The 25,069-nt window shown below is 36.1% G+C and overlaps 1 protein-coding gene across 16 annotated transcripts in view; it reads right to left on the minus strand.

Moving 5' to 3' along the window:
* CAMK2D (calcium/calmodulin dependent protein kinase II delta) overlaps positions 1–25,069 on the minus strand; it is a 314,208-nt gene that overhangs the window by 88,797 nt on the left and 200,342 nt on the right. For 12 of the 16 annotated variants that reach the window (XM_024245828.3, XM_024245829.3, XM_054554383.2 and 9 more), the window contains exons 5-6: positions 4,813–4,878; positions 1,461–1,533 (exon numbers count right to left, since the gene is read on the minus strand). In XM_024245828.3, coding sequence (XP_024101596.1) covers positions 1,461–1,533; positions 4,813–4,878 — 139 coding nt within the window. Of the gene's footprint in view, positions 1–448; positions 522–1,460; positions 1,534–4,812; positions 4,879–25,069 lie in introns of those variants that run through there. The other 4 variants (XM_063723608.1, XM_054554387.2, XM_063723606.1 and 1 more) reach the window with 3 other exon arrangements.

Here is a 25,069-nt window from a genome sequence, read left to right on the forward strand (position 1 = left end):
GTTTAGGCTAAAACGTCACCTAATAACTTTATCTCTACACACTTTATAATTTTACTAAGTATTTACATAATATTGGGTATATATCACATGGATATAAAATGTTTGATCAATGTACACAGAACAAATTTAGAGTGAAGAAGAGATCATCAAGCCCTACTGAAAGTCACATTAATGCTATATCCATCCTTACAAGGAAAGAAGTATAGCATCCTATTTATTGTTAATGTTGGGAAGTTATTTCTATTTGGATAAATCAAGATTTATATGTCTCAAGTGTGTGTTAGAGATGAAATAAGAGAGACCGTGGTGAAGGAAAGTTCCTGAGTAACGTGCTGGAATAAGTCCACACAACTTTATTGCTCATATTTTTGCCTTTACAGGCATAATTGCAGCTGAACAGTCATTAGGAACTGTGTGGTGGTTTATCTTCTCCAACCGCATTACTCACCTTCAGGTCCCGATGGACCACGCCCATCTGATGGCAGTGTAGCACAGCCTCCAGGATCTGCTGAATGCAATGACTGCATGCAAACACCAGGGGGCGTGTGTTAGTTCCAAGCTTACACTCACTGTCTGTATACCCTCAGAGAGACCGGGTTAAAGTGCAGAGCTAGCAGACAACTGGGGTTGTACTGTACCACCTTCAGTCATGTAAACATATTGCTCAAGTAGAGTGACTACTACCTCAGAACAATCAGATCTTGCCAGATGTGAGCCAGAATGTGGGTCCATTTGTTCTAGAAAAATTCATTTTGAAAATACTTCATGTCATTCAAGAGATCATTTCCTGGTTATAAATTCTTCCAGGAAATAAACTGGAACACAAATATAATTTTTATAGCTGTTGTGTTCCGCCTCCACCCCATCACATAAATTGTTTCCCTTTTCTCTCCCATTTTTCCAGTATTGTTCTAAAAGCTGTCACATTAACAGTCAGGGCACCATTAAGGTTAAATTACGATACCTAATGAATTTTTGATAAATCATTAACTTCTTGTGCTTTAATTTAGCTGGCAATTATTATCTCTTGCCTAAGGGTTCATCAGACTCAAATGGAGCAATGCGTAACCAGTTGTTCTGCTACAGCAACCCATGGTCTCAGAACAGAAGTGGTGTTTAAAATCTACAGGCGGACATACATCACAGGCCAAGTTTATCTCCAGGCAAATGCTGGGCAATTCAAGAAAGCCTGCCCCTCAACCCCTTTTGGTAGGTAGTTTACTGCTTGGAAACTTAACAGGTTGTATTCTTTAGTATTCTTCCCTTTTTGCTATGATGTATATTTAGCCTGTAGATGAGCAAACTGGAAGAGGCATCATGCACTATCATTTCATCATTTACTCATTTTAGAAACAAGTTGGGAAAGGCAAGGGAACCATTTTAAATACCCACCCTCTGCCCTTCCCCAGAAAAAAAAATAAAACTGCTTTGATTCAGATTTATGGACTCCATATACTGACCTTCAGGTCCCTGTGAACTATGCCATTTAGGTGACAATGATTTACACTTTCTAGAATCTGCTGTATACAATGACTGCAAAGATACAAGGGCAGAATGGAAGGGAGAACATTTTAAAGGCACATAATCACATTGAATATGAAATAAAATGAAAGTCCCAATGAAACAAACAAACAAACAAAAATTATATTTCTTCACTTTTTTTAGCTTTACATTGGAATCAAATAAAGCTGAATAAAGCTAATTTTGGTTCTAACAAAAATGACATCCAACATAGACTTTGTGACATGTTCAGACAAAACAATTTGAGTTGTGTTGTTTTCATTGTAAGTGTATAAATTAAATAATACGTATAAGAAGGTAAAATCTCCATATTTAGAAAGAAAAATTTATGAAGAATTCCCATAATGTTCTGGGAAAATTCTCCAGAGATATAAAATTTCCAGGTATTTCTTATACACACCTAAACTGTTTAAAATCTGAGGTCACAATTAAACAGGTGTTGAAACAAGAGGGTAAACACAGATGAAGTGGCAGGTGAAACAAGGGTCAAAAAAAATGGAGGGACACATTTACCATTTCGCCTTAGAAGCATTGCTTTTTGTATATAACAGGAAAACAAATGCAAGTCTCCAACAATAAAGGGAGAATTTAAAGTAAACTCATAAATAAAATAAACCCCTCTTTAGTGTAAGAATACTTTGGGGAAGAGCCAGGGAGCTTTCAAAGAATAAATAAATACAAATTTACAATCCCCTGGAGCATTGGTAATTATTAAACCCATTTCCATACACTTCAGTGAAGAAAAACTTTTGCTTCACACTATATCAAAATGCACATTTTATGCTATTCTTATTAAAGGTTCACTGATATCAAACGGGACTGCTAACTAGAGAGGAGAAATCCTTGTTTGGCACCTATAAGGTCCTGTGAACCGTCATCTGACATATAATAATGTAGAACATATTACACTGATGAATTTTATATAAGTTCACTGTGCAATTCAAATGCAAGTACATCCTGAACTACATTTATTCATTGAAAGATGAAGCACACATTTTAATAAGGACATTTTCAACCACTTAATGTATAAAATAATATTATTCTAAAGAAAAATCTTGAATTTAAAAAAGTAATCACCATCTGATTTATTACAATGTAAATATTTTAAAAATTGATCATGACTATGATTTTTCTAGCTCTTTTATTAACAATACCACTAAAAGCATCTCACATTCATTGCTGTTGACTACATTGTTTATCTGAGTATTGGTCATTATTTTTAAACCATAGGAATCTTTTTTCTTTTAAAATAATGTTCGCTTTGCACTACTCTTTAGGAATATTTCTCCTACTGTTCTCAAACAACAAGCATAAATTATTGAATCTTGGGAATAACAGAAGATAAAGAAGTAAACAATAATACATACTAAACGGACTTCACCATTTTTTTTACTAGTGAGAATGGATTCAATTCTTAATTTTTTGAGAACTAGTAAAAAATTTTTACAATGTTTTGACAATCAAATAGCCTCTTTTGAGACAGGGTCTCACTCTGTCGCCCAGGCTGGAGTGCAGTGGCACGATCTCTGCAGCCTCCACCTCCCAGGTTCAAGTGATTCTCCTGCCTCAGCCTCCTGATTATCTGGGACTATAGGTGCATGCGGCCACACCTGGCTAAGTTTTGTATTTTCAGTAGAGACAGGGTTTCACCATGTTGCCCAGGCCGGTCTTGAACTCCTGGGCTCAAGCAGTCCTCCCACCTCCGCCTCCCAAAGTTCTGGGATTATAGGAGTGGGCCACCACATCTGACTGAGAAATAGCCTCTTTATGTAGTTAGAAGGGAATGTTTCTTCTCTTTGATTTTGTCGGAGAGCTTTCATAAAAAATATCTTAGAGCTCTTTAGCAGTAAAAATAGTCTCTATTTTAATTTCAACCAGTATTTTTCAAACCAAGTAACAGCCTGTTTAACATAACTTCGAAGGGCAAAATAAATGAAATTCCCTAGTTTAGTACCTCGATTAAAAGTATTACTGTTTCTTGGCAAGTGGCCAAATAGCTACTTCCAGAGGTTCCCCAAGGCCCCTTTCAGGACCCTAATGTGGGGATTTGGGGTAAACTGAGCAAGTGATGATTCATTCATCATAGTATAAATTACACAGAATTTTCTATTTGACTTTGGCCATAAAAATTCCATTAAAAAATTAGAGTGTAGTCATGTACAGATAGATTCACAAAGTGCCATAAACAGTGCATGAAACCAAGAAGAAAAATTAGAAACTTAGAAGTGTGCCTCTGAGGGCAAGGAGGGGCTGGGAACCTTAATATCAGCTGGACATCTGTTGAGGGTCAGGCTACAATGGGATTAGCAAGCCTTGGGAAGCTCTGATGGCATTGGAGAATGGGAGCAGAGTCAATCTCTGCTCCCAAACATCTCATTTACATTGCTAATAATGAGCCAATCACTCTTGATTAGATTTTTAAAAATAAAGGACAGTTACAGAATATATAAAAGTACACAGGAAAATTTACACCATGCAATCTAAGTAACATCTAAGCAAGTGGTTAATGTTATTCCACTCCAAAAATGTTGCCTTGGATAGCCTAGGAAGTTGCAAATTAGACAAAAAACTTAGCCTTTTTTAAACTTTTGTAAAGATTTTGCCAATTAACAAGACTGAAAAATTACTCTTGAACTCTCTTAAATGCCTGAATAAATATTTTTCAACTCAGAGGTTCAAGGGTTTTAATGAAATTTCCAAAGAGTTAATTAGCTAATAATAGTTCCTTAAAGAGACCACTAAGACTTTTTTTCAGGCTGTTTCTGTTTTCTGTCTGTGATGATGAAAATGTTCTATATCTGGTCTGGCCAATTGGTAGCTACTAGACACTTGTGGCGACTAGGCCGTTGGCTAGACCAACTACATGGTTAGACCAACTGAGAAATAAATTTTTAATTTAATTTAATTTAATTTTAATTAATTGAAATTGCAGTAGCCACATGTGACTACTGGCTACCACTGGGCAACCTAGACTCTATCTAGGGATTAGAGGATTTCAATCTTTGATCTCTGATTTTCACTAAAAAATATATTGCTTTAGCAGAAGTCATTCCAATTAGGTGGGGTGTTTTGGTTTGTTTTTCCTTGTTGTTTTTGATAAAATATGTAATCTAACTACAGATGCTAGATAAAAATATAGACCAGATTCATAGAGTTTTTTTTTTTTTCTAAGAATCATCCTGGAGATCCTTAAAACATTTGTTTGTATAAACATGCATTTGTAAAGAAATATACTGAAAAAGTATTATTTGAATGTTGAGTCTTGTATCTTGCCCAGGGCAAGTCACTTACCTGGCATCAGCTTCACTGTAGTATTCTCTTGCCACTATGTCTTCAAACAGTTCACCTCCAGTAACTCTGGGAAGATAAAAAAGATAATCACATTTAAAAAGAGGAAAAAAAAATAAGCATCAATAGATTTGCAAATGTGTCCATATAGATGTTTTTCTTAGATGATTTAAAAAAATCAAAACATTTTAAAACATGAGACAGTGTTTATAAGTCAAATCTATACTACACTAAACATTTTAATCTTTTTTATTTGTCTATCATTAGACACATGAGGTCACAATTTTCTGTATGCCATAAATATAGTAGGCAATATCTTTCACAGAAAATGGTTTTCATTTCAATTTTTCAAATATTAATGATATCTGACAAAATTTTGGCACAGTTTAGAAACATTTTCTGAACAAAAGGAGATGATATACATCATAGCTATTGAGTATGAGTTTGCAGGCTGTATCCTTCCACGTATCCTTTTGCTATTTTTGCGTGTGTGCATCCTTAAACATACATTTTTCCCCTTGAAAACACACACATAAAAATAGATGCTTTTCCCACAAAAGTGGGATCACGTGCTATATGTAAATAATTAAGCTAATTGTATTTGTCATTTTACATTAAATTACGGGCACCATGTCATATCAGAAGCATTTTCCCCTAATTTAACGTAACATAGCAATGAATAGAGATATGCATATGTGTACATACATGCGTGCACACACATGTATGTGCATATTAGAGGGTATTTCTACAAAAGAAATTCTTACAAGTAAAATTACTGGGTGAAAGAGTACCCACATTTAAAATTCTGTAGAGCAGACAGGGCAAATCACCTTCCAAAATGGTTGCACCCCCAAAATTGTGAAGGTGCTCACAGATCCAAATCATTACTAATAATAGTTATTATTAATAAATAAAGAACACCTATTCAATTGTGGAAAAGTTAATATGAATTTCTTGGTTATTAGCGAGGTGGACCATTTTCTCATTTATCAACCATTTCTTCCTCTGCTATGATCTGGCTTGATTTTAAAAGGACATTTCATCTTTGGGGTTTAACCTTGTAAGAGCTAACATTTGCTGAGTTCTTCCAACGTACTAAGCTTTATATTAACTTATAAATCCTTACAATTGCCCGCCGAGCAATTCCCCTCCCAGTTTATTGATGAGAAAATGGAGGCCCAGAGAAGTTAAGTAACTTGCCCAAGATCACACAGCGTTTAGTGACACAGGCAGGCCATCCACTCCACAGCTCATGCCCTCAACCACTCCACAGTGCAGATTTTCCAATAATGACACTGCCAGTCTTTCCAGTTTAGAAGGCATGAGTCATTTGGAAAAGCATCAAGTAAAGGTATAGAGCTTCATGTATGAGCACTATAGAGTGAGATAAAAGGATGCTAAATTAGTTTTTCTTTTTGTTCACTTGTTTGCTTTTTGCTTTATTAAGTTCTGAAACATCATCAAAGGATAGCATGTTTTAGAGATCACCAGTTAGTATTCTCTCCCTTATTCTCCTTTCCAAAAGGAAAAGATGGGATACTAAAAATTATAAATATGTCTGAACATTTATGCAACTTCTGCCTCTCTTAATTGCATTCTGGATACTTCAAAGTCCTTTAACGTCCGTCATTATTTCCAATTCTATTATTTTTACATATAAAATGTTTACCTAAAATTATCATATAAATCTTCATATAGGCATGTTCTAAAAATCATGGTTACATGTACATAATTCCATTTAATAGCATAGCTATTTATTCCAATAAGAATCTATAATAAGGCAACCACACAATGTACCTTACATAAATTCCAATGCAAAATAATTAGACAAAAAACACTTTCAGCAAATCTACTGTTGCCTGTATAGTGATGATAACAATTTTGTGAGATTTCTTCCTTTGAATGTGACTAATGTATTATAGATATAATATATACTCATAGTTATCCTTGTTTTTGACCATAAGTACCTAGAAAACCTACATACATTACAGACAATTTTGGATTGTTAAAATGTTTAATAAACATTGATTAAAGTCTACTGACATTAATACAATTGCTGCTATTTATAGGCTCCTTAAACATGTTATTTGGCCTACGAAAAATACCAGATCCTGGATCACTGGGCTCTCAACTTACTGATCTTTGTTATATTAGCATCTAACCTAGCATTAATACATATTTGCTTAATTAATGACTCTTGAAGTAATGATTAAATGAATTAACCCAGTTAGAGAATCATGCTATCCATTTCATTTACTGTAAATCTGAACTTTACATGAGTTTAAAAAAAATCATACACATACCAAAGTTTAGCTATACATGGCAATAGGTTTTATTTCCTAAGGGGTTCATATTTAAAGGAGAATATTTAAAAGTCAGGGGGAGTAGCATTCTGGTAGTTTTCAATAAATCATAATAGCTTTAGACAAATTTGAGGGGTATAGATTTTCATGTTGAGTTTTAGATTGTGTAGTTAACTGTGTCTGACAACATTCTCTCTCCTAGCATTCATTCTTCCCATTATTTAAAAATATCTTAACACAAATGAAACCATTTTATCATTTCTTCTATATGTATGATAAATGTCTGAAAAGGAACAAATATCAGTCATAATAGAATTCAATGTCTTGAAGAGAAGCTACTGAATTTTCTAACCTTAACATATTTCTATACTAACATTATTGTTTAATAGAACACAAAATTAAGCCATAGTTATTACATATTCTTGAAAATTTTTACTGTGCTGTGTGAAATTTCATATAATGCCCAAATTAAATCAGTCTCATGAATAAATTGTTAATTAACTAATTAGATACTTTGTGAATAAATTGATGTCAGAGTTCTACTATGATATGAAGGATATCAATTATAAATTTGAAGCATTAATTACCATTTATAAATCTCTAGAACATTAGGGCTCACAAGGAAAAAAAAAGATAACTCTAGAACATGAAAAGATGAGACTACCTATCAGAAAGATAAATATTTGTGTTATTGTTGTTACTTATAGTGATGTCGATTCACACTGTATTATTACCCTGTATAATAAATTGTTCTTCTGTTTCTAGTGTACAATTTGCAATTCCCATCAGAAATGGTCAAAATTAATTTCATCCAGAATACAACATTTGTAAAATTTCATCAGTAGTAGATCTTTGACCATGAGGCTGAGCAGCAAGTAGAGTCAAAGACTGGGATTTAAAAAATAAAATGGTGCCACATTAACCCAAGGAATAGCACTGACTTGGAGATTAAAAGCAGTGCTCAAGGTGGTGGGGGAAAGCCAGGAACTTCAGGTTGGAGCTGATGGAAAACAGGAACCAAGAGCGGCACCTAGTTAATGCACAAGTAGGAGGCAATCTTGCTAAGGTAGGACTGGGACTAACTCCTGGAAAAAGGAGTAATTTCCCCTGGGAAATTAACTTAAAGCTGAAGAACAAACCTAGTGAGATGAGATTGCCAGACCTGAAATCCAAGTGTCTGAGCAGTGGTAACAGAGGTTCATTAAGCAGTTAAGCGAAGAATCACCACCATCGGATTTTTATTTGTAAAAAAACTTATCTCGTGCTGCCTTGCATTTAAGCAATTGGTATGTCTTCATTTAGTGATGAAGGCAGAAGTTGTAATGGTGACACATTCATCCGTGTCACCTGCATGGTCATCCAACACACTGTCTTCCACTTGTTGAACAATAACAATAACAACAAATATTCACTGAGTGCTTATTGTGTGTGCAGCTACCTGGATATTTGTGCCCCCTCCCCAATTAATAGGTTAAAATCCTAACTCCCAAAGTGCTGATATTAGAAGGCAGGGCCTGTGGGAGGTAATGAGGTCATGAGGGTGGAGCCCTCATTTGGGGTCGTTACGAAAGGGACTCCAGAGAGCTTTCTCCTCTCTTTTCTCCATGTAGAGATAAAAGAAAAAGTCAGTAGCCTGCAATCCAGGAAAGAGCCCTTGCCAGAACCAGACCACGCTGGCACGCTGATCTCAGACTTCCAGCCTTCAGGACTGTGAGAAACGTCTGTTGTTCAAGCCACCCAAGCTATGGTATTCTGTTAAGCAGCCCAAAAGACTAAGAAAATGTGCCAAGACTAAGCGCTGTTCTAAGTGCTCTAGAGATTGCAACACAGCAACCCTATGAAGTAGATACTAGTGCTATTTCTGTTTTACAGACAAGGAAACGAAAGTAATGGAGATTAAGGTCATTTCCCAAGAACACACACAAAAGAAAGGAAAAGGACTAGTTTTTTTCTTGTCTGTGCTGCCCTACTAGCTTGCCTCTTGGACACAATTTGGGGAGCAGAGAAGGGTAAGACAAGGGGCTCGGAATAGCACAAAGGATCATGCAAAAAGACTGGGAAGAATACAGACATAAAGAATTCCCACTTATGTGCCCTTTAATCATGGATTAAAGTCAGACGGTTTGACTACTGGTGAGGGCAGGAGAGTAGTCACTGGTCAGTGTGAAGCTGATCAGGGCTCATTAGTAGGAGTGTTACTGGGTGTCTTGGCTGGATGATTCTACATTACGAGTGTGCAGATGTCCTGTATATGGCAAGACTGTCAGCACCAGGCCCTGTTGTAGGTGCGGCAGCACTACCTTGTCAGCATACCAACCAGTGTGCCAACTCCATCCATTTCTAGTTACCCCAGGGGCTCCCCAAAGACCCCTGAAGGGAACCACATGTCTAAATGAACAAAGTCTATGGGGATACAATGAAAAATGTGGGTCTCCTTAGCACCATGTTCTAAGATATAAAGTAAATCAAGCCAACCACTGGTGTAAGGGTCTGTCAGGCAGAGCACATGACCAATAATGGGACATTGTCTCTTCAGCACCTTACACAATGCCTGGCCCACAGGAAGAGCTTAATAAATGTTTTCTGAGTGAATAAGTGATTAAATAATTAAATGGGGGAATGAAACTATAAGCACCACTTCACGATTTTCTGGTTTGACCTGTTATTTGAGCTAGTACCTGAGGGTGAAGAGGCCCAACCACTTTTTCTATTATGTAGGTACTGATCTCTAACTAAATCTTGCTGATTATATCTCCAAAACAGGACTTGAATCAAGACTTCTATCTCCACTACAATGTCACCAGCCTAAGTCTCTGCTATCTCTCACATGCACCACTGCAATAACTCCTAATGGGCCCCATTTCCTGTCTTGCCCCCCAGCCCCCGCATCAACTCTCCACACAATAGCTTTAAATGTACATCCAATTTTGTCACATGTCTGCATGAAGCTCTTCAACGGCTGTACACTGATTTTTCAGGCCAACTCCTGACATGACCTTCATGTCTCCGCTTAATTTGTATCCCACCTATCTTCCAATTGAGGCCCCCTCTGTCTTGCTCTAGTTGTGATGGCCTTCCTCCAGTTCCTCAAGAATAGCAAGCTCCTTCCTGCCCTAGGGCCTTTTCACATGCTTGTCTCTCTTCTGGGAAGTCCCAAGAACACTCATGGAGAAGGAGAATGTCAAATCTGAAAGTAAGTGGTCTTTCTGCATTGTCTGTGAGGTGACAGTCTTTATAGCATCCTTTCTATGTCCTTATGAAAACCTTAATAATGAATTCAGGGCTGTGCAAGCTGTGTTTTGCAGATTAGCTCTTATGTCTTACCATAGTACTTATCTTTTTTGATTTCAGGCTGGTTTACTGAGTCAGATTACCTCTTCAGAAGCCTATAATTTGTAACTGCATAGTTTTGCACCAGTCCTACCCTTAGCTCCCCAAAATTCCACTGGGCACATATACGTATATTATGAGCATGGATGAGTTGATACAATAATGCACTCAACTCTTTGGAAAACACAACAGCTGATACCAGAGTACCTGTGCATATATAAAACACATTTTAAAAATAGAAAAACACTAGTAGTCTACTCAGATAGATTGGTGAGTGCCCTGATGGGGCATTAGGCTTCCCTGCCAAGCATAACCTTTGGTCCCTGAGATGTACAGTTCTTGGAGTTGAACCTGGGCCCAGACCCAAAGATGCAAGATACTCTTTTGGAGGTGAGGAATCTGGCTGAAAAGAGTTGGTTACACACTAGACCCAGAGTTGGACAACAATAATTTCCCATTAAAGTAGTGAGACAAAAGAAGAAATAACACACTCACGTAACTCACAATGTAGTTAAACCACATATACAAAAATTCAGTTTTCATAATCACCATTTAACTTTCTGCTTCATCTATCCAAGCTAACTAAATAACCAAGTCACATTTTTAAGAGTTAATTTTCATATATGTATAGTAAGTGTTTTTAATTCTCAAAGTCATTAATCTTTATTGGCCCCAATATTTTTAGTAATTTGCTATCAATAATTTTTATTATGGCCTCAATATTTTTAGTAATTTGCTATCATTAAATTATATATACAGTTGGCCCTCTGTATATGAGGATTTGACATTGGCAGATTCAACCAACTGAGGATCAAAAATACAGTATTCAAAAATAAACAAATAAGTATACAGGAGGATGTGCACAGGTTATAGGCAAATACAGTATTATGACATTTTATATCAGGGACTTCAGTATCTGCAGATTTTGTTATCTGAGAGGGTTCTCGATTCAATCTTCTGTGGATAGCGAGGAACAACTGTAATACATACATATACACACACATACACTACTATGTTATGTGTGTATCTATATATGTAATTTCGCTTATAAAATACTGATTTTGCTGGGTGTGGTGGCTCACGCCTATACCCCCTGCACTTTGGGAGGCTGAGATGGGAGGACTGCTTGAGCCTAGGAGTTCAAGAACAGCCTAGGTAACATAGTGAGAGCCTGCCAGGTGGGGTGGTATGAACCTGTAGTCTCGGCTACCCAGGAAGCTGAAGTGGAAGGATCGCTTGAGCCTGGGAGGTTGAGGCTGCAGAGAGCCATGATCATGCCACTGCACTCCAGCCTAGATGACAGAGCGAGACCCTGTCTCAAAAATAAATAAATACTAAAATCAAATATTAATTTAAAGAGGTAAATGGAAGATTTCTAACATGTCAGGCATTTCAAAAGGTATCTGACCTATATACTCTACTGTGCATTAAAAAAAAAACAAATGAAAGAACTCACTGTATATGGTTTTACAAGCACCACAGATATTCTAAAGATAACAAGAATATTTACAAAATAGATTTTAAAAGAATAGAGAAGTCCATCTAATTAGAAACAATTTGAAAACACAGAGGAATTATGTATTGACTATTGGAATTCAGTAAGCCTATCAGATAAATTAAAATCTCAATACCTATGCTATCTCTTGTCATTCACTAGACTAAGTTTCAAACAATATAATATGGACATGATTATTTTTATTTATCTATAGGTTAAAATCATTGCCATTTAAAAATCCCTTGTATTATCACATTTTTTGCTCATATTTTGTTATTTATCATGCTTGGGTAATCCTTAGAGAAAAATTATAATCACTTTAAAAAATATCTGCCATTGGCCTGCTGAAGAATGTTACTAACTGAGCATCATTACCTGATAAGCTACATATTATTAATGTCACATGTACTGAAACAGCCTAGGAATCCTGCCAGGGTTAGGCTGAACCTTCTTGTGCACGTAAGATTTCACTGTTAATGCCAAGGCAACTGCCTTTGACTGAAAACATCATCACAGTTAAATTGTGTTTCACATGTTAATTAGGATGAAATCATTTCTGTATATCAGTAATTCATCTAAAAGTTAGCTTTGGTCATCAGAAAAATGAGCATTTATTCAGCCACAAAATGTGTAGATCATGTTATGAAAGCAGGAAAGCTACTTTAGATAATGGGTGAATTTATACCCCAAAGTTCAGATTCTAACATATTTCTAATCATCAACACTCCAGAAGTAATCCTGAAATAGAGGTGACAGATGAGTGAAGCTACTGATTTGTTGATACGCCCCTATACGACAACAGGTTTTCCAGGTTCTGGAACATTGGAGGTTTCAAAGATGTCAGACAAGAAGAGATTCTATCATTTATCAGTCTTCAATACTCAGAAGACCAACAGATCCTCTGCTGGAGAGGAGATACTGTTACTGTTGATCCCTGTGAGTTTGTAGATGCTTACAAAGGGAGGGCTCAAGCTACAGGTGGCTGCAAGCTATTTAAATGGTCCTTCTTGTTTTGAGGATACCAGGACATCCCCTACCAAGCTCTCCAGTGGGCGACTCATTTGTTCTCACAGCATTTTTTTTTTCCTGAAAATACAAATAACTTCATGGAGAGTTAAACTTTGTGATTAAGCAGTGTCATTTATATACTAATTCTACAAATACTACTCAACTTTATTCATAATATGTGTGAGCTTTGCCCATGCTAATGGACAAGAATATAAAGAATCAAGTTGTAAGTTCTATCAAGCATCTAGTCTAGTGGAGAAAATAGAAACATAAATAAAAAATCATGTTCCTGTGGAACATGCTTTAACTAAAGCATAGGTCTATTTTTAAAGCCACAATCCTTAAGACCTAGCAAATCCTAGACTCAGGAATTGTCCCATTTACAGAAGAAATATGTATACTTGTAAGTAAAAAAGTTTCACCCAATACTTACCTTTTTGGCATGATGAAAGGAAGAAGAATGAGCACAACTGGGACACATGTGGATTCTATCTGTGTAGACTCACTGATGAATACACAGTAACATCCACACTGGAACATTACACCAATCAGTGCCCCATGCCAGCCAGGAAGGCTGGGAGTCTTGCTGCATCTTGTCACTTATTGCAGTTTATGAAGAATTCTTGCTATTTCCCCTATTTCCTATGCTTCCTAGAGGGCTCCACACCACTGCTATACAGATTCAGGAAGTTACTCCATACAAAGGATAAGCAAAAAATGAAGAGGAAATAATAGTCTCATAAAGGCTAAGGGAAAAGAGAGGAGAGAATAATGAATTCCTTCTGTGGGTCAGAGAAACTTTCATAGAGGACGTGCTATCCAAGGAGCACCTTACATAAATGAGGAAGAGTTGGCCAGGAAGAAATGTGAGACATGAACACCTAGGAAGAAACAGGAGTTCAACTGGAAAGAGGAAAGAAAAAAGGAACAAAAGAGTTGGAAACAGGAACCTCAATTTCCCCTTATTTGATCTCTAACTTTCCTCTCATTCCTCACAAAATTCAGGATATATTTTATTACTACAGGGACTTACACGATAGGTGTGGTGGCTCAGGCTTGTAACCTCAGCATTTTGGGAGGCCAAGGCAGGAGGATCACTTGAGCCCAGGAATTCAGTCTGGGCAACATAGTGAGACCCTGTATCTATAAAAAATTTAAAAATTAGCTGGACATGCCTGAGCATGCCTGTAATCTCAGCTACTCAAGAGGCTTAGGGAGAAGGATTGCTAGAGCCCAGAGGGTAGAGGTTGTAGTGAGCTATGATCACACCACTGCACTCCAGCCTGGGAGACAGTGCTAGACCCTGCCTCTTAAAAACAAACAAAAAGGCTTACAAAAGCTACCTTTTCCCAAATGTGCTCAACATTCTTTTTGGTATACTCTAGTGACTGTGTTTTACAATGAAAACTAGTAGCTCATTTCTAGTTACATAAAATTTTCCCATTTATCTGAATAAAGGCTTAAGCCAATCTAGACATTTTTAAAAAGATAATGCCAGATTAATCTCCACACAGGCTTAACAGAAACAATGCTTTCTGAAGGGATGTCTAAGATAGTAATATCATTTTTTAAAAAAAGATCAAGAGTTATTGCCAGTTTTATTCCCAACCTTTTGATTTTGTCAATAGCTAAGAAGTGACTTAGTAATTATCCCTAGGTTTAACATTCATCCTCACAAGTTCTTCATGCTTCAGCTTAAGTGTTCTGTTGCCATGTACTACAGATATCATCAGACAACAGATTTCTTATTTTTTACTGGCATTATAGTTGGGTCTCTGGAATATTACCAAATGGTTTATTGTATGTGTGCCTGCATACACGTGTACACACAAGCATATACACCCACTTAGTAAGCATTAAAGAAAAGCCTGATTTGCTCTAGTAATTTTAGCTGACTTTTTACTGGATATAAAATGTTCAATGAATTAAAAGAAAAAGCATCACTGTAAAGCTGCATAATTCAATTTAATTTGAAAAGAGTCTAGTCTGAATAGCCATATTTCTAAATTATGGAATATTTTTCTAAGGAAATGAAAATACATTTCTTTTAAGTAAAAGGTGATAAAGTCTTATTTGACTCCTTTACAAATTATAAATTCTGCCAGAGCTCCATTAAGAAACAGCCAAGCAGAGGCATGCCACATGCAAATTATTGTGTTAAGTAATTATCTAAAATCTTATTTATACTCATTTTCTTAGCACAATGCCTATTTAGAATACAGAGATTGAGGTAAGTCTAGATCATTCAAATTATTGTCAATTTAAAAATTATTCACTGATTCATGTATTTGTGTGTTACTTATACTACACTATCTTCTTAAAGGGATTTGAGACAGCTTATCATCTGTCAAATCATCTAAATTATAAAATTTCCCCATGTGATCCCTAAGTGCATGCTTTTTTCTTTTTCAGGCTAACATACGAAAGAAGGAGCAACAGATTTATACTTAACTGCTGCCTACAAAGATCTATACAGCCTTACATTGCTTCTATTTTTAATAATTGTAACAGTTCAGTAAGACAAATGTGCTTGATTTTAATAATCAATTGTTCATTGAATCAAAAAATGTTTGTTGCTTTTTATGTGCAAGTGTTAGGCAACTAATTTACTGAAACTTGGTTTAATAGTTTGGTTCAATAAATTGTTTTTAAAAAAACATTATTAGGTTTATAGGCATATATGGCTTTATTTAATTTAATGAATGCCTGCAAAATTACAAACTCTTTATTCACACTTAGTAGTAGCTTTGTCACTATTCAACAATACAACAAGATAATCTTTAGCTGTGCACTTAAAAATAAAATGCATTCTGGCCGGGCACAGTGGCTCACACCTGTAATCCCAGCTCTTTTGGGAGGCCAAGGCAAGCAGATGCAGTCAGGAGTTCGAGGCCAAGCTAGCCAACGTGGTGAAACCCTGTCTCTACTAAAAATACAAAAGTTAGCAAGGTCTGGTGGTGGGTGCCTGTAATCTCAGCTGCTCAGGAGGCTGAGGCAGGAGAATTGCTTGAACCTGGGAGGTGGAGGTTGCAGTGAGCCGAGATCATGCCATTGCACTCCAGCCTGGGTGATAAAAGCAAAACTCCATCTCAAAAAAATAAAATAAAATAAAATAAAATGCATTCTTACACACATAATAAACACAATATTTGTAGGCATTATTACTGGCAAATGTTAAGTTACTACAATGCAAACCAGGCACTCTGGATCTGGGTACTGAAAGCCATTTAATGTGTGGGTTTTCTTTCATTGAGAGCTTTCTTTCACTTTGTCTCTCATAAAATCCTCACTTTTGGTTCTTCCTGTATTTTCTTTCCCCACTCCCTCCCTCTGGTTCTATAGGGAAGGGCGTGTTGCCAAGGTACTGAACCATTTTGCTGGACCCTAAGAAGAAAACGAGGATGTTTCAGTGTTTCCAACTCTAAGATAGTGGTTTAATGGGTAGTTTGGTGGATGGTGCTATCCCAGATTTCTAATACTGGAGAAGGAAAGGTAATTTTCTTGGAGGCACTTCTTGGGATCAATGGGAGAAGAAGTGATGACAGAATACAATTATTTTTAGTTGATCACCTGGAGACTCTATTTAGCCACATTATTCAAGTCTGGAGTGTATCTGTACTCAACTATTGTGTTAAGAACAGTACAAATAAACAACTTCGGCACAGTATCCTATCCCACCCAAATATACTTCATATCGAGATTTATGTTTCACTTAAGCAAATTTTAATGGTAGGAAGCTTCCGAAAAGGGGGAGGGGGAACTTAGTGAAAAATATTACCGACTGTGATAGTGTTGAAGGAAGCTAACCTAGAATTTAAAAAATCCTTAGAGAATCTATGAAATAGAGACTCTTGATGGAGATAACTAGTTTCTTTTAAACTCTCATTCGTGACTATTAAATGTCTACTTCTCCATTTATAAAATGTTTCCTATATTAAGAGTTCTTTATACTGAAGCAATTTTACTAGGTTCATTTGCATACACATACTTAAAGCTCAGTTTCAAGGTATCAGTGACCTCCTCCTTGGAAAGCTAACACTGATTGGCCTAGAGTACATAGTTTCAGGCCCTTACCATGACATGCATGGACCTCCATAACCTGCCACACTCTTACTGAGCTCTCTCCCTTTTTAATTCCACACCAATTACCTTGAACTTTGGTTAGTTGCCTATTTCACCATGCATTTTTAACGTAATTCCTTGCTGTTAATGCCTAGCTAGGCAATCTTGATTTAATTTTCCATAAGCTTATACATTCTTCAAGAAAGAGCCCAAGTTTCCTCCAGAAATACTTCTCTGAAATCCACCCACTGTGCTTTCACAGCATACTATGCTTGTTTGATTTAAATTTCACACCGAGGCCATCTGCTTATATACCCATATCTCCTACTAAACCTCAAGATAAGGAAACGCAAGGACCATGTCTTACTCATTTTTGGTATCCCTTGAACCTAACATGAGCCTAACACATTGCCTGAGACATATTAGCAGCTCAATCAACATTAATTGAATTAAACAGTATATGACAGGGAAGATGCAATATGAAATCAGTTAAAACAGGGAAGTGGAACTATGGGTATTTTTTATTATTAACATTTTCCTTTAAAAGGAGGATTTAAAACTCCTATTCTTCTAGTCATTTGCACATTTATTCTTTTAACAAGTATGTACCAAGTGTCCATGTATTAGAGCCTGTATTAGATGAGGAATATGATGGCCCCTAAATTAAAAAAAAACCCAGAAAATACAAAATGTAATAGGACATCAACAGATATAACAGATATCCATGTGATACATAAAGGATATCAATTCAAATTTTCAAAGCATAAATGCTTGGTTATTACTACAGATAAGTCAGTTGAAACATCAAATGAAAGCAGTTAAGTTCAAAGGGTCTTCAGAAAAAATGATAACATTTAACCACAGGATGTGGTCAATCTCCTGTCAGACCACAAATAGTCACCAGCTGCAGATAAGTCTACGATTAGAAATGTTTTCAGCCAGCACCACAGTGTATTGGTTTGTGAAAGAAAACAGGCAAGGTATGGGGTTGGTGATTAGAAGTGAAGCTGGGTGGTCATGATCCTATAAATTTACCAAATCCAACAAATTAAAGAGGGCTTATTCAAAGGGCTGTACAATACCTCTCTATTTTGGCTGCCAAATGCTTAGAAGAGTTACTTTCACACAGAAGTCACAAAAAAGGCTGGACATGGTGGCTCACGCCTGTAATCCCAGCACTTTGGGAGGCCGAGGCGGGTGGATCAGTTGAGGCCAGGAGTTCAGGCACAGCCTGGCCCACATGGTGACACCACGTCTCTACCAAAAATACAAAAATCAGCCGGGTGTGGTGGTGCATGCCGGTAATCCCAGCTACTTGGGAGGCTGAGGTAGGAGAATCGCTCGACCCTGGGAGGCAGAGGTTGCAGTGAGCCGAGATCATGCCACTGCACTCCAGCCTGGGGTACACAGTGAGACTCTATCTCAAAAAAAAAAAAAAAAAAAAAAAAGAAGTCACATAAAAAATGAATAATTGAATGCACATGTGCAAGATAAGATGCCATAGATCATAATCTTTGCCACCCAGATGACAGAATCACATTAATTTGAGGTTTAAATCACTTTTGGGAATGTTGAAACATGCAGAAAAGACAGAAAACTACGATAAATTCCTTTTCCTGGCCTTTTCTGAACTCAACAGTCCACTTTCCTACAGAATAGAAAAAAAATTAGTAGAGGCTATTAATGAGTTCAGAGTTTAGATGCACTTTTGGAAGATTTTGTGGTGTTATTTGATAACAATCAGAATTTCTACATATTTTCATCATTGTAAAATGTTTTACTTTCTATTATTTATTCCGTGAAGTTATTATTTTTTCTTTTCAATATTATCTTCAGTTGCCACTAAGAATAGGAGAGTTTCATGCTAGAGGGAAGGCTGAAGAGAAGAAACGTCTCTCCCTTTTTCACTATGGAAAGTAGCAAAAGAGACTCTCTTTTGACTGTGAATCAGCTCTAGTAATACTGGTCCAGTTCAAAGAGCAGGAATCCCCTTCTTTTAAAAACCATGTATCTTCCTGAAGCTCTGAATGTTCAATTCTTTGTACTTTTGCAATATATGTGTAGAGTTCAGTCATTTTTAAAAGTCCAATTTACCTTCTGAAGATGAAACATAAGTTTTCTCCTCTACTGCTCTCACCCATGCCCAAATCATTGTCATTTTTTTTTGACTCCTCCAATATCCGTTTTCCTCCACTTCCATTCTGCCCTCCTATACTTCTTTGTCACACTGTAGCAAGAGAGAGCTTTGTAAAATGAAATCGGATTATTTCATATTTCCGATCTTCAAATCTTCCAACGCCTTCCTGGAATACACAGTATAATATCTAAATTCCTCTTTCTGGCCTACAAGGCCTTTGAGCTCTGGCCCACACCTATGTCATGTATTATTTCATATCCTTGCACCCTAGGACTTGGGATGTTTCATGCCACACTGGCCTTTGTTCTGCTCCTCATTGAAGCCACATTTTCTCAGGGCTATACCCATTGTTCACACTGAATGGAATATCTACTCACAGATCTTCTCAACATTTAGGTTTCTTCTCCTGAAACATCATAGCAACCATTCCCGATCACCCTCTAAATCAGCCATCAGCCCCTAGTTACTCACCAAATATCATCCTGTTTTCTTCATAGCACTAGAACTAAAATGATTTGCTGGGTTTCTTTGTTCATTTACTCATTATCCATCCCCTCCTCCTTCAACGACTACAATGTCAGTTCTGTCTTGTCCATCACTGTATTCCAGGACTTGGCAGAGTATATGCATATAGCAGGCATGCAATAAATGTCTACTGATTGAATTACTTAAAAAAAATCAGATGCACTAACATTGAGATCAAACAACCAAAAAAAGCAGACTAGAGTCAAGCAATGAACATTATACATGTTCAGGCCCCAAACATAACAACTGAGATCTTTTTTTTCTTTTCTTTTCCTTTTTTTTTTTTTGAGATGGAGTCTTGCTCTGTCACCCAGGCTGTAGCACAGTGGTGCGATCTTGGCTCACTGCAACCTCTGCCTCCTGGGTTCAAGCAATTCTCCTGCCTTGGCCTCCCCAGTAGCTGGGATTACAGGCACACGCCACCAAGCCTGCCTAATTTTGTGTGAGACAGGGTTTCACCATGTTGACCAGGCTGCTCTCGAACTCCTGACCTCAGGTGATCTGCCTGCCGCAGCCTCCCAAAGTGCAGGGATTACAGGTGTGAGCCACCACACCCAGCCAACTGAGATCTTTTGATCTGACATCTATTATCCTGTTATACAGGGGGAAATCTTAGATCCCCACATAAAATTTTACATTTCTAAGCTTTACAATTCTTATAAAACTACATAAAATAGTCTATGATTTTTCAGGTATCTCAAAGCAAATATGGATGAAATTTGAAACTGGTTAAAATGACAAGCATAGAAGTTAGTCACCTTATGTTAGAACTATGATACTTAGCTATTTAGCTGTGTGACTCAGAAGAATAACTTCTCTGAACTTCAGTGTCCTCATCTATAAAATGGCTAAAACAAGTATCTAATAGTATTGATGTAAAATTAAAGAGCTAAAATAGTTGAAGAACATAAACAGTGTCAGGTACACACTAGGTACCCAATAAACATTAGTTATAATTATTATTGCTTCAAAACAATGAGTCCTCTTTGGTTAATATACTGCAACCACATAACTAGACATCATTTTACTGGGTATTAGGTTTATATACTTAGGAGAAGTAATTAACAATAGCCTGATACTTAAACCATAAGATTTATAAATAAAATCTGTCCACATTGTATGTTCAGGGGTCTCTAATTTTTTTTTATGGAAAAGTGATGATTTTAAAATTGTGGCAAAATACACACAGCATGAAATTTACTCCTTAAAAAATTCTTAAGGGCACAATTCAGTGGCATTAACCATAAGGTTGTGTGACCATTTTCAGAACTCTTGATCATCCCAAACAGAACTCTGTACCCCAGAACTATCCATTCCCCCTCTCCTCCAGCACCTGGTAACCATTACTCTACTGTCTTTCCCTATGAATTTGCCTATTCTAATTATTTCATATAAGTGGAATCATTCAATATTTGTGATTTGGGTCTAGCTTATTTCTCTTAGCCTAATGTTTTCAAGGTTCATCAATGTTGTGGCATGTGTCAGAATTTCATTACATTTTTAAGGCTGTGTAATATTTCATCGTACGTACAGGCTACATTTTGTTTATGCATTTATCTGTTGATGGACATTTGTGTTGTTTCCACGTTTTGGCTATTTTGAATAATGCTGCTTATAAACATTGTAAATATCTGTTTGAGTCCCTGCTTTCAATTCTTTTTGGTATATACTGAGAAGTTAAATTGCTAGATCATATGGCAATTCTATGTTTAACTGTGCAAGGAATCACAAAACTGTTTTCCACAGCTGCTGTGCCATTTTACGTTCCCACCAGCAACCTACATGAGTTCCAACTTCTCTATATCCTGGCCAACACTTGTTACTTTCCATCTTTTGTTTGTTTGTTTGTTTTGTTTTTATAATAGTAATTTTAGCGGGTGTGAAGTACTATTTCATGGTGGTTTAATTTGTATTTCTCTAATGATGAGTAATGTTGAGTGTCTTTCTATGGGCTTATTGGTCATTTGTATATCTTCTTTGAAGAAATGTTTATTCAAGCCTTTTGCTCATTTTTTAATTGATTTTTTTTGTTGTTAAGTTACAGAAGTTCTTTATATATTCTGGATATTAACCCCTTACTAGCTGTATGATTTGCAAATATTTTCCCTATTCTATAGGTTATCTTTTCATTAATTTTTCTTTTTGTAGAGACAGGGTCTTGCTATGTTGCCCAGGCTGGTCTCAAACTCCTGGCCTCAAGTGATTCTCCCACCTCTGCCTCCCAAAGTGCTGGGATTAGAGGCCTGAGCCATTGTGCCTAGCCCATATTTTTACTCTCTTGATTGTGTCCTTTGATGGATAAAAGATTTTTAATTTTGATGAGGTTCAATGTATCTATTTTTTCTTTTGTTGCTTGTGCTTTTGTGTCATATCCAAAAAAACTGTTGGCAAATCCAATGTCACGAAAGTTTTTCTCCTACATGTTCTTCTAAGAGTTTCATAGCTTTAGCTCTTATATTTAGGTCTTTGATCCATTTTAAGTTTTGCACACGGTGTAAGGTAAGGGTCCAACTTTTAAATTTTGCATGGGATATTCAGTTTCGTTCTAAAAATTCTGGTACAATGTAGGAAAATGGTTGAAAGGACCACGTACAACTTGTATATGTCTATAGAGGTTAATTAAAAATGCATTCAAAGTTTCTTTTAAATAGAGAATATAAAACAAAACAATATCCGTGTTACCAGATTTTTAAGTAATTAACTTCTAAATATCTCACATAAGAATTTGAGAGAATTGGCCAATATTTAATCTAAATGATTATCATACAAGATCTTCTCCAAAGGTCAGAATTCATGCAATTCTACCCACTTAAGAATAATATCTCTATAAAAATATTAAATTGGCTTTTATGTTGTTGTAGTTTAGAAAAATCCATTTGTAGCAAATACAAACATATGAGTCGATTCCTTTAGATTATAAGTATTTCACAGTGAAGCAAGTTTATTCCTGTTTTATTGTTTATGGTGAATATAATTGAGATGATTAAGAATATAGTTCTGCCAATAAACAAATTTAGTAAAGTTGCAGGATACAAAATCAACATACAAAAATCAGTAGTACTTCAATATACTAACAACAGAGTATATGAAAAAAATCCAGAAAACAATCTAATTCACAATAACTACAAAAAGGAATAAATTTGAGCAAAGAGATGAAAGGCATGTACATTGAATTCTATAAAACATTGATAAAAGAAATTGAAGACAACACAAATAAATAGAAATATATCCTCTGTTCACGGACTGGAAGAATTAACGTTAATTAAGTTCATACTAATGAAAGTGATCTACTGATTCTATGCAATCTCTACCAAAATTCTAACAGCATTTTTTTCACAGAAATAGAAAAATTTGTATGGAACCATGAAATACTAAAATTTGTATGGAACCTCAAACAGCTAAAGCAATCTTGAGCAAAGAGAACAAAGCTGAAAGCATCACACTATCTGATTTCAAATTCTATTACAAAGGTATAGTAATCAAAACAGCAGTTACTGGCATATTATCAGATTCATAGACCAATAGAAGAGAATTGAGAGCCTAGAAACAAATACATACATTTATGGTCAACTAGTTTTCAACAAAGATGCCAAGAATACATAATGAGGAAAAAGAGAGTCCCTTCAGTAAGTGGTGACAGAAAAACTGGATATTCACATGCAGAAGAATGAAATTAGACATTCATATCACACTACATATAAAAATCAACTCAAAATAGATTAAAGACTTAAATGTAAGATTTAAAACTGTAAAACTACTAGAAGAAAACATGGGGAGAAAGCTCCTTGACATTGGTCTGAGCAATGAATTTTTAAATATGACACCCAAAAGATCAGACAACAAAAGCAAAAATAGATGAGATTACATGAAGCTTAAAAGCTTCTGCTCAAAAAAGGAAACAATCAACAGAGTGAAGAGACAACCTAGAGAACGAGAGAATATATTTGCAAACCATACGTCTGATAATGGGTTAATACACAAAATATATAAGAAACAGACAACTCAAAAGTAAGAAAACAAATAACCTGATTAAAAAGTGGACAAAGGACCTGAATAGACATTTGTCAACAGCAGACATACAAATGGCCAACAGGTGTATGAAAAAATGTTCAACATAACTAATCATCAGGAAAATGCAAATTAAGACTATAATAAAATATCACTTCACACTTGTTAGAACAACTATCATCTAAAACACAAAAGATAAGTGGTGGGGATGTGGAGAAAAGAGAACCCTGGTACACTACTGGTGGGAATGTAAATTACTACAGCCATTATGGAAAATAGTGTGACACTGCCTCAATAATTTAAAAAATACAACTACCATATAATCCAGTAATTCCACTATGAGGTATATATTCAAAGGATATAAAATCAATATATTGAAGAGATGTCTTCACTCCCATACTCACTGCAGCATTAACAATAGCCAAAAAATCAATCTAAGTGTCCATCAACAGATGTGTGGATAAAGATAACATGGCATATAAATACAATGGAATACTATTCAGCCTTTAAAAAGAAGGGAATGTTGTTATTTGTAAAAACATGGATGGCCCTAGAGGATATTATGTTAAAAGAAAAAAGCCAGGCACAGAAAGATAAATACTGCATGATCTAACTTATAATGTGCAGTTTAAAAAAGTCAAACTCTGCTGGGCGTGGTGGCTCACGCCTGTAATCCCAGCACTTTGGGAGGCCGAGGCGGGTGGATCACCTGAGGTCAGGTGTTCAAGACTAGCCTGGCCAACATGGCAAAACCCCATTTCTACTAAAAAATAAAAAAATTAGCTGGGCATGGTGGTAAGCACCTGTAATCCCAGCTACTGAGGAGGCTAAGGCAGGAGAATCACTTGAACCCAGGAAGTGGAGCTTGCATTGAGCTGAGATCGTGCCATTGCCCTCCAGCCTGGGTGACAGAGTGAGACTCCATCTCAAAAAAAAAAAAAAAAAAAAAAAAGTCAAACTCAGAAGCAGAGAGTAAAATTGCAGTTACCAGAGGCTAGAGGTTGGAGGGATTGGGAAGTATTGATTAAAGCACACAAAATTTCAGTTAGGAGAATAAGTTCAAGAGATCTATTGTACATCATGGATACTATAGTTAGTAACAATATTTTGTATACTTGAAAATTGCTAAATAGTAGATTTTAAGTGTTCTCACCAACACACACAAAATTAGTTTGGTAAAGTAATGCATATGTTAAATGCATTACATAAATAGCTTGATCTAGCCATTCCACAATGTATATATATATTGAAACACCATTTTATGCACCATAAATATATATAATTTTGTCAATTAGAAAGTAAAATTTAAAAATTTTTAAAGAGTACAGTCCTGAACAGACAGAAAATTCCCTACTCATGCATGTAATATATATGCCTATTTCTTTTCCATAA

The sequence above is a fragment of the Pongo abelii genome, chromosome 3 (assembly GCF_028885655.2).
Source record: "Pongo abelii isolate AG06213 chromosome 3, NHGRI_mPonAbe1-v2.0_pri, whole genome shotgun sequence".
NCBI classification, from domain to species: domain Eukaryota; kingdom Metazoa; phylum Chordata; class Mammalia; order Primates; family Hominidae; genus Pongo; species Pongo abelii.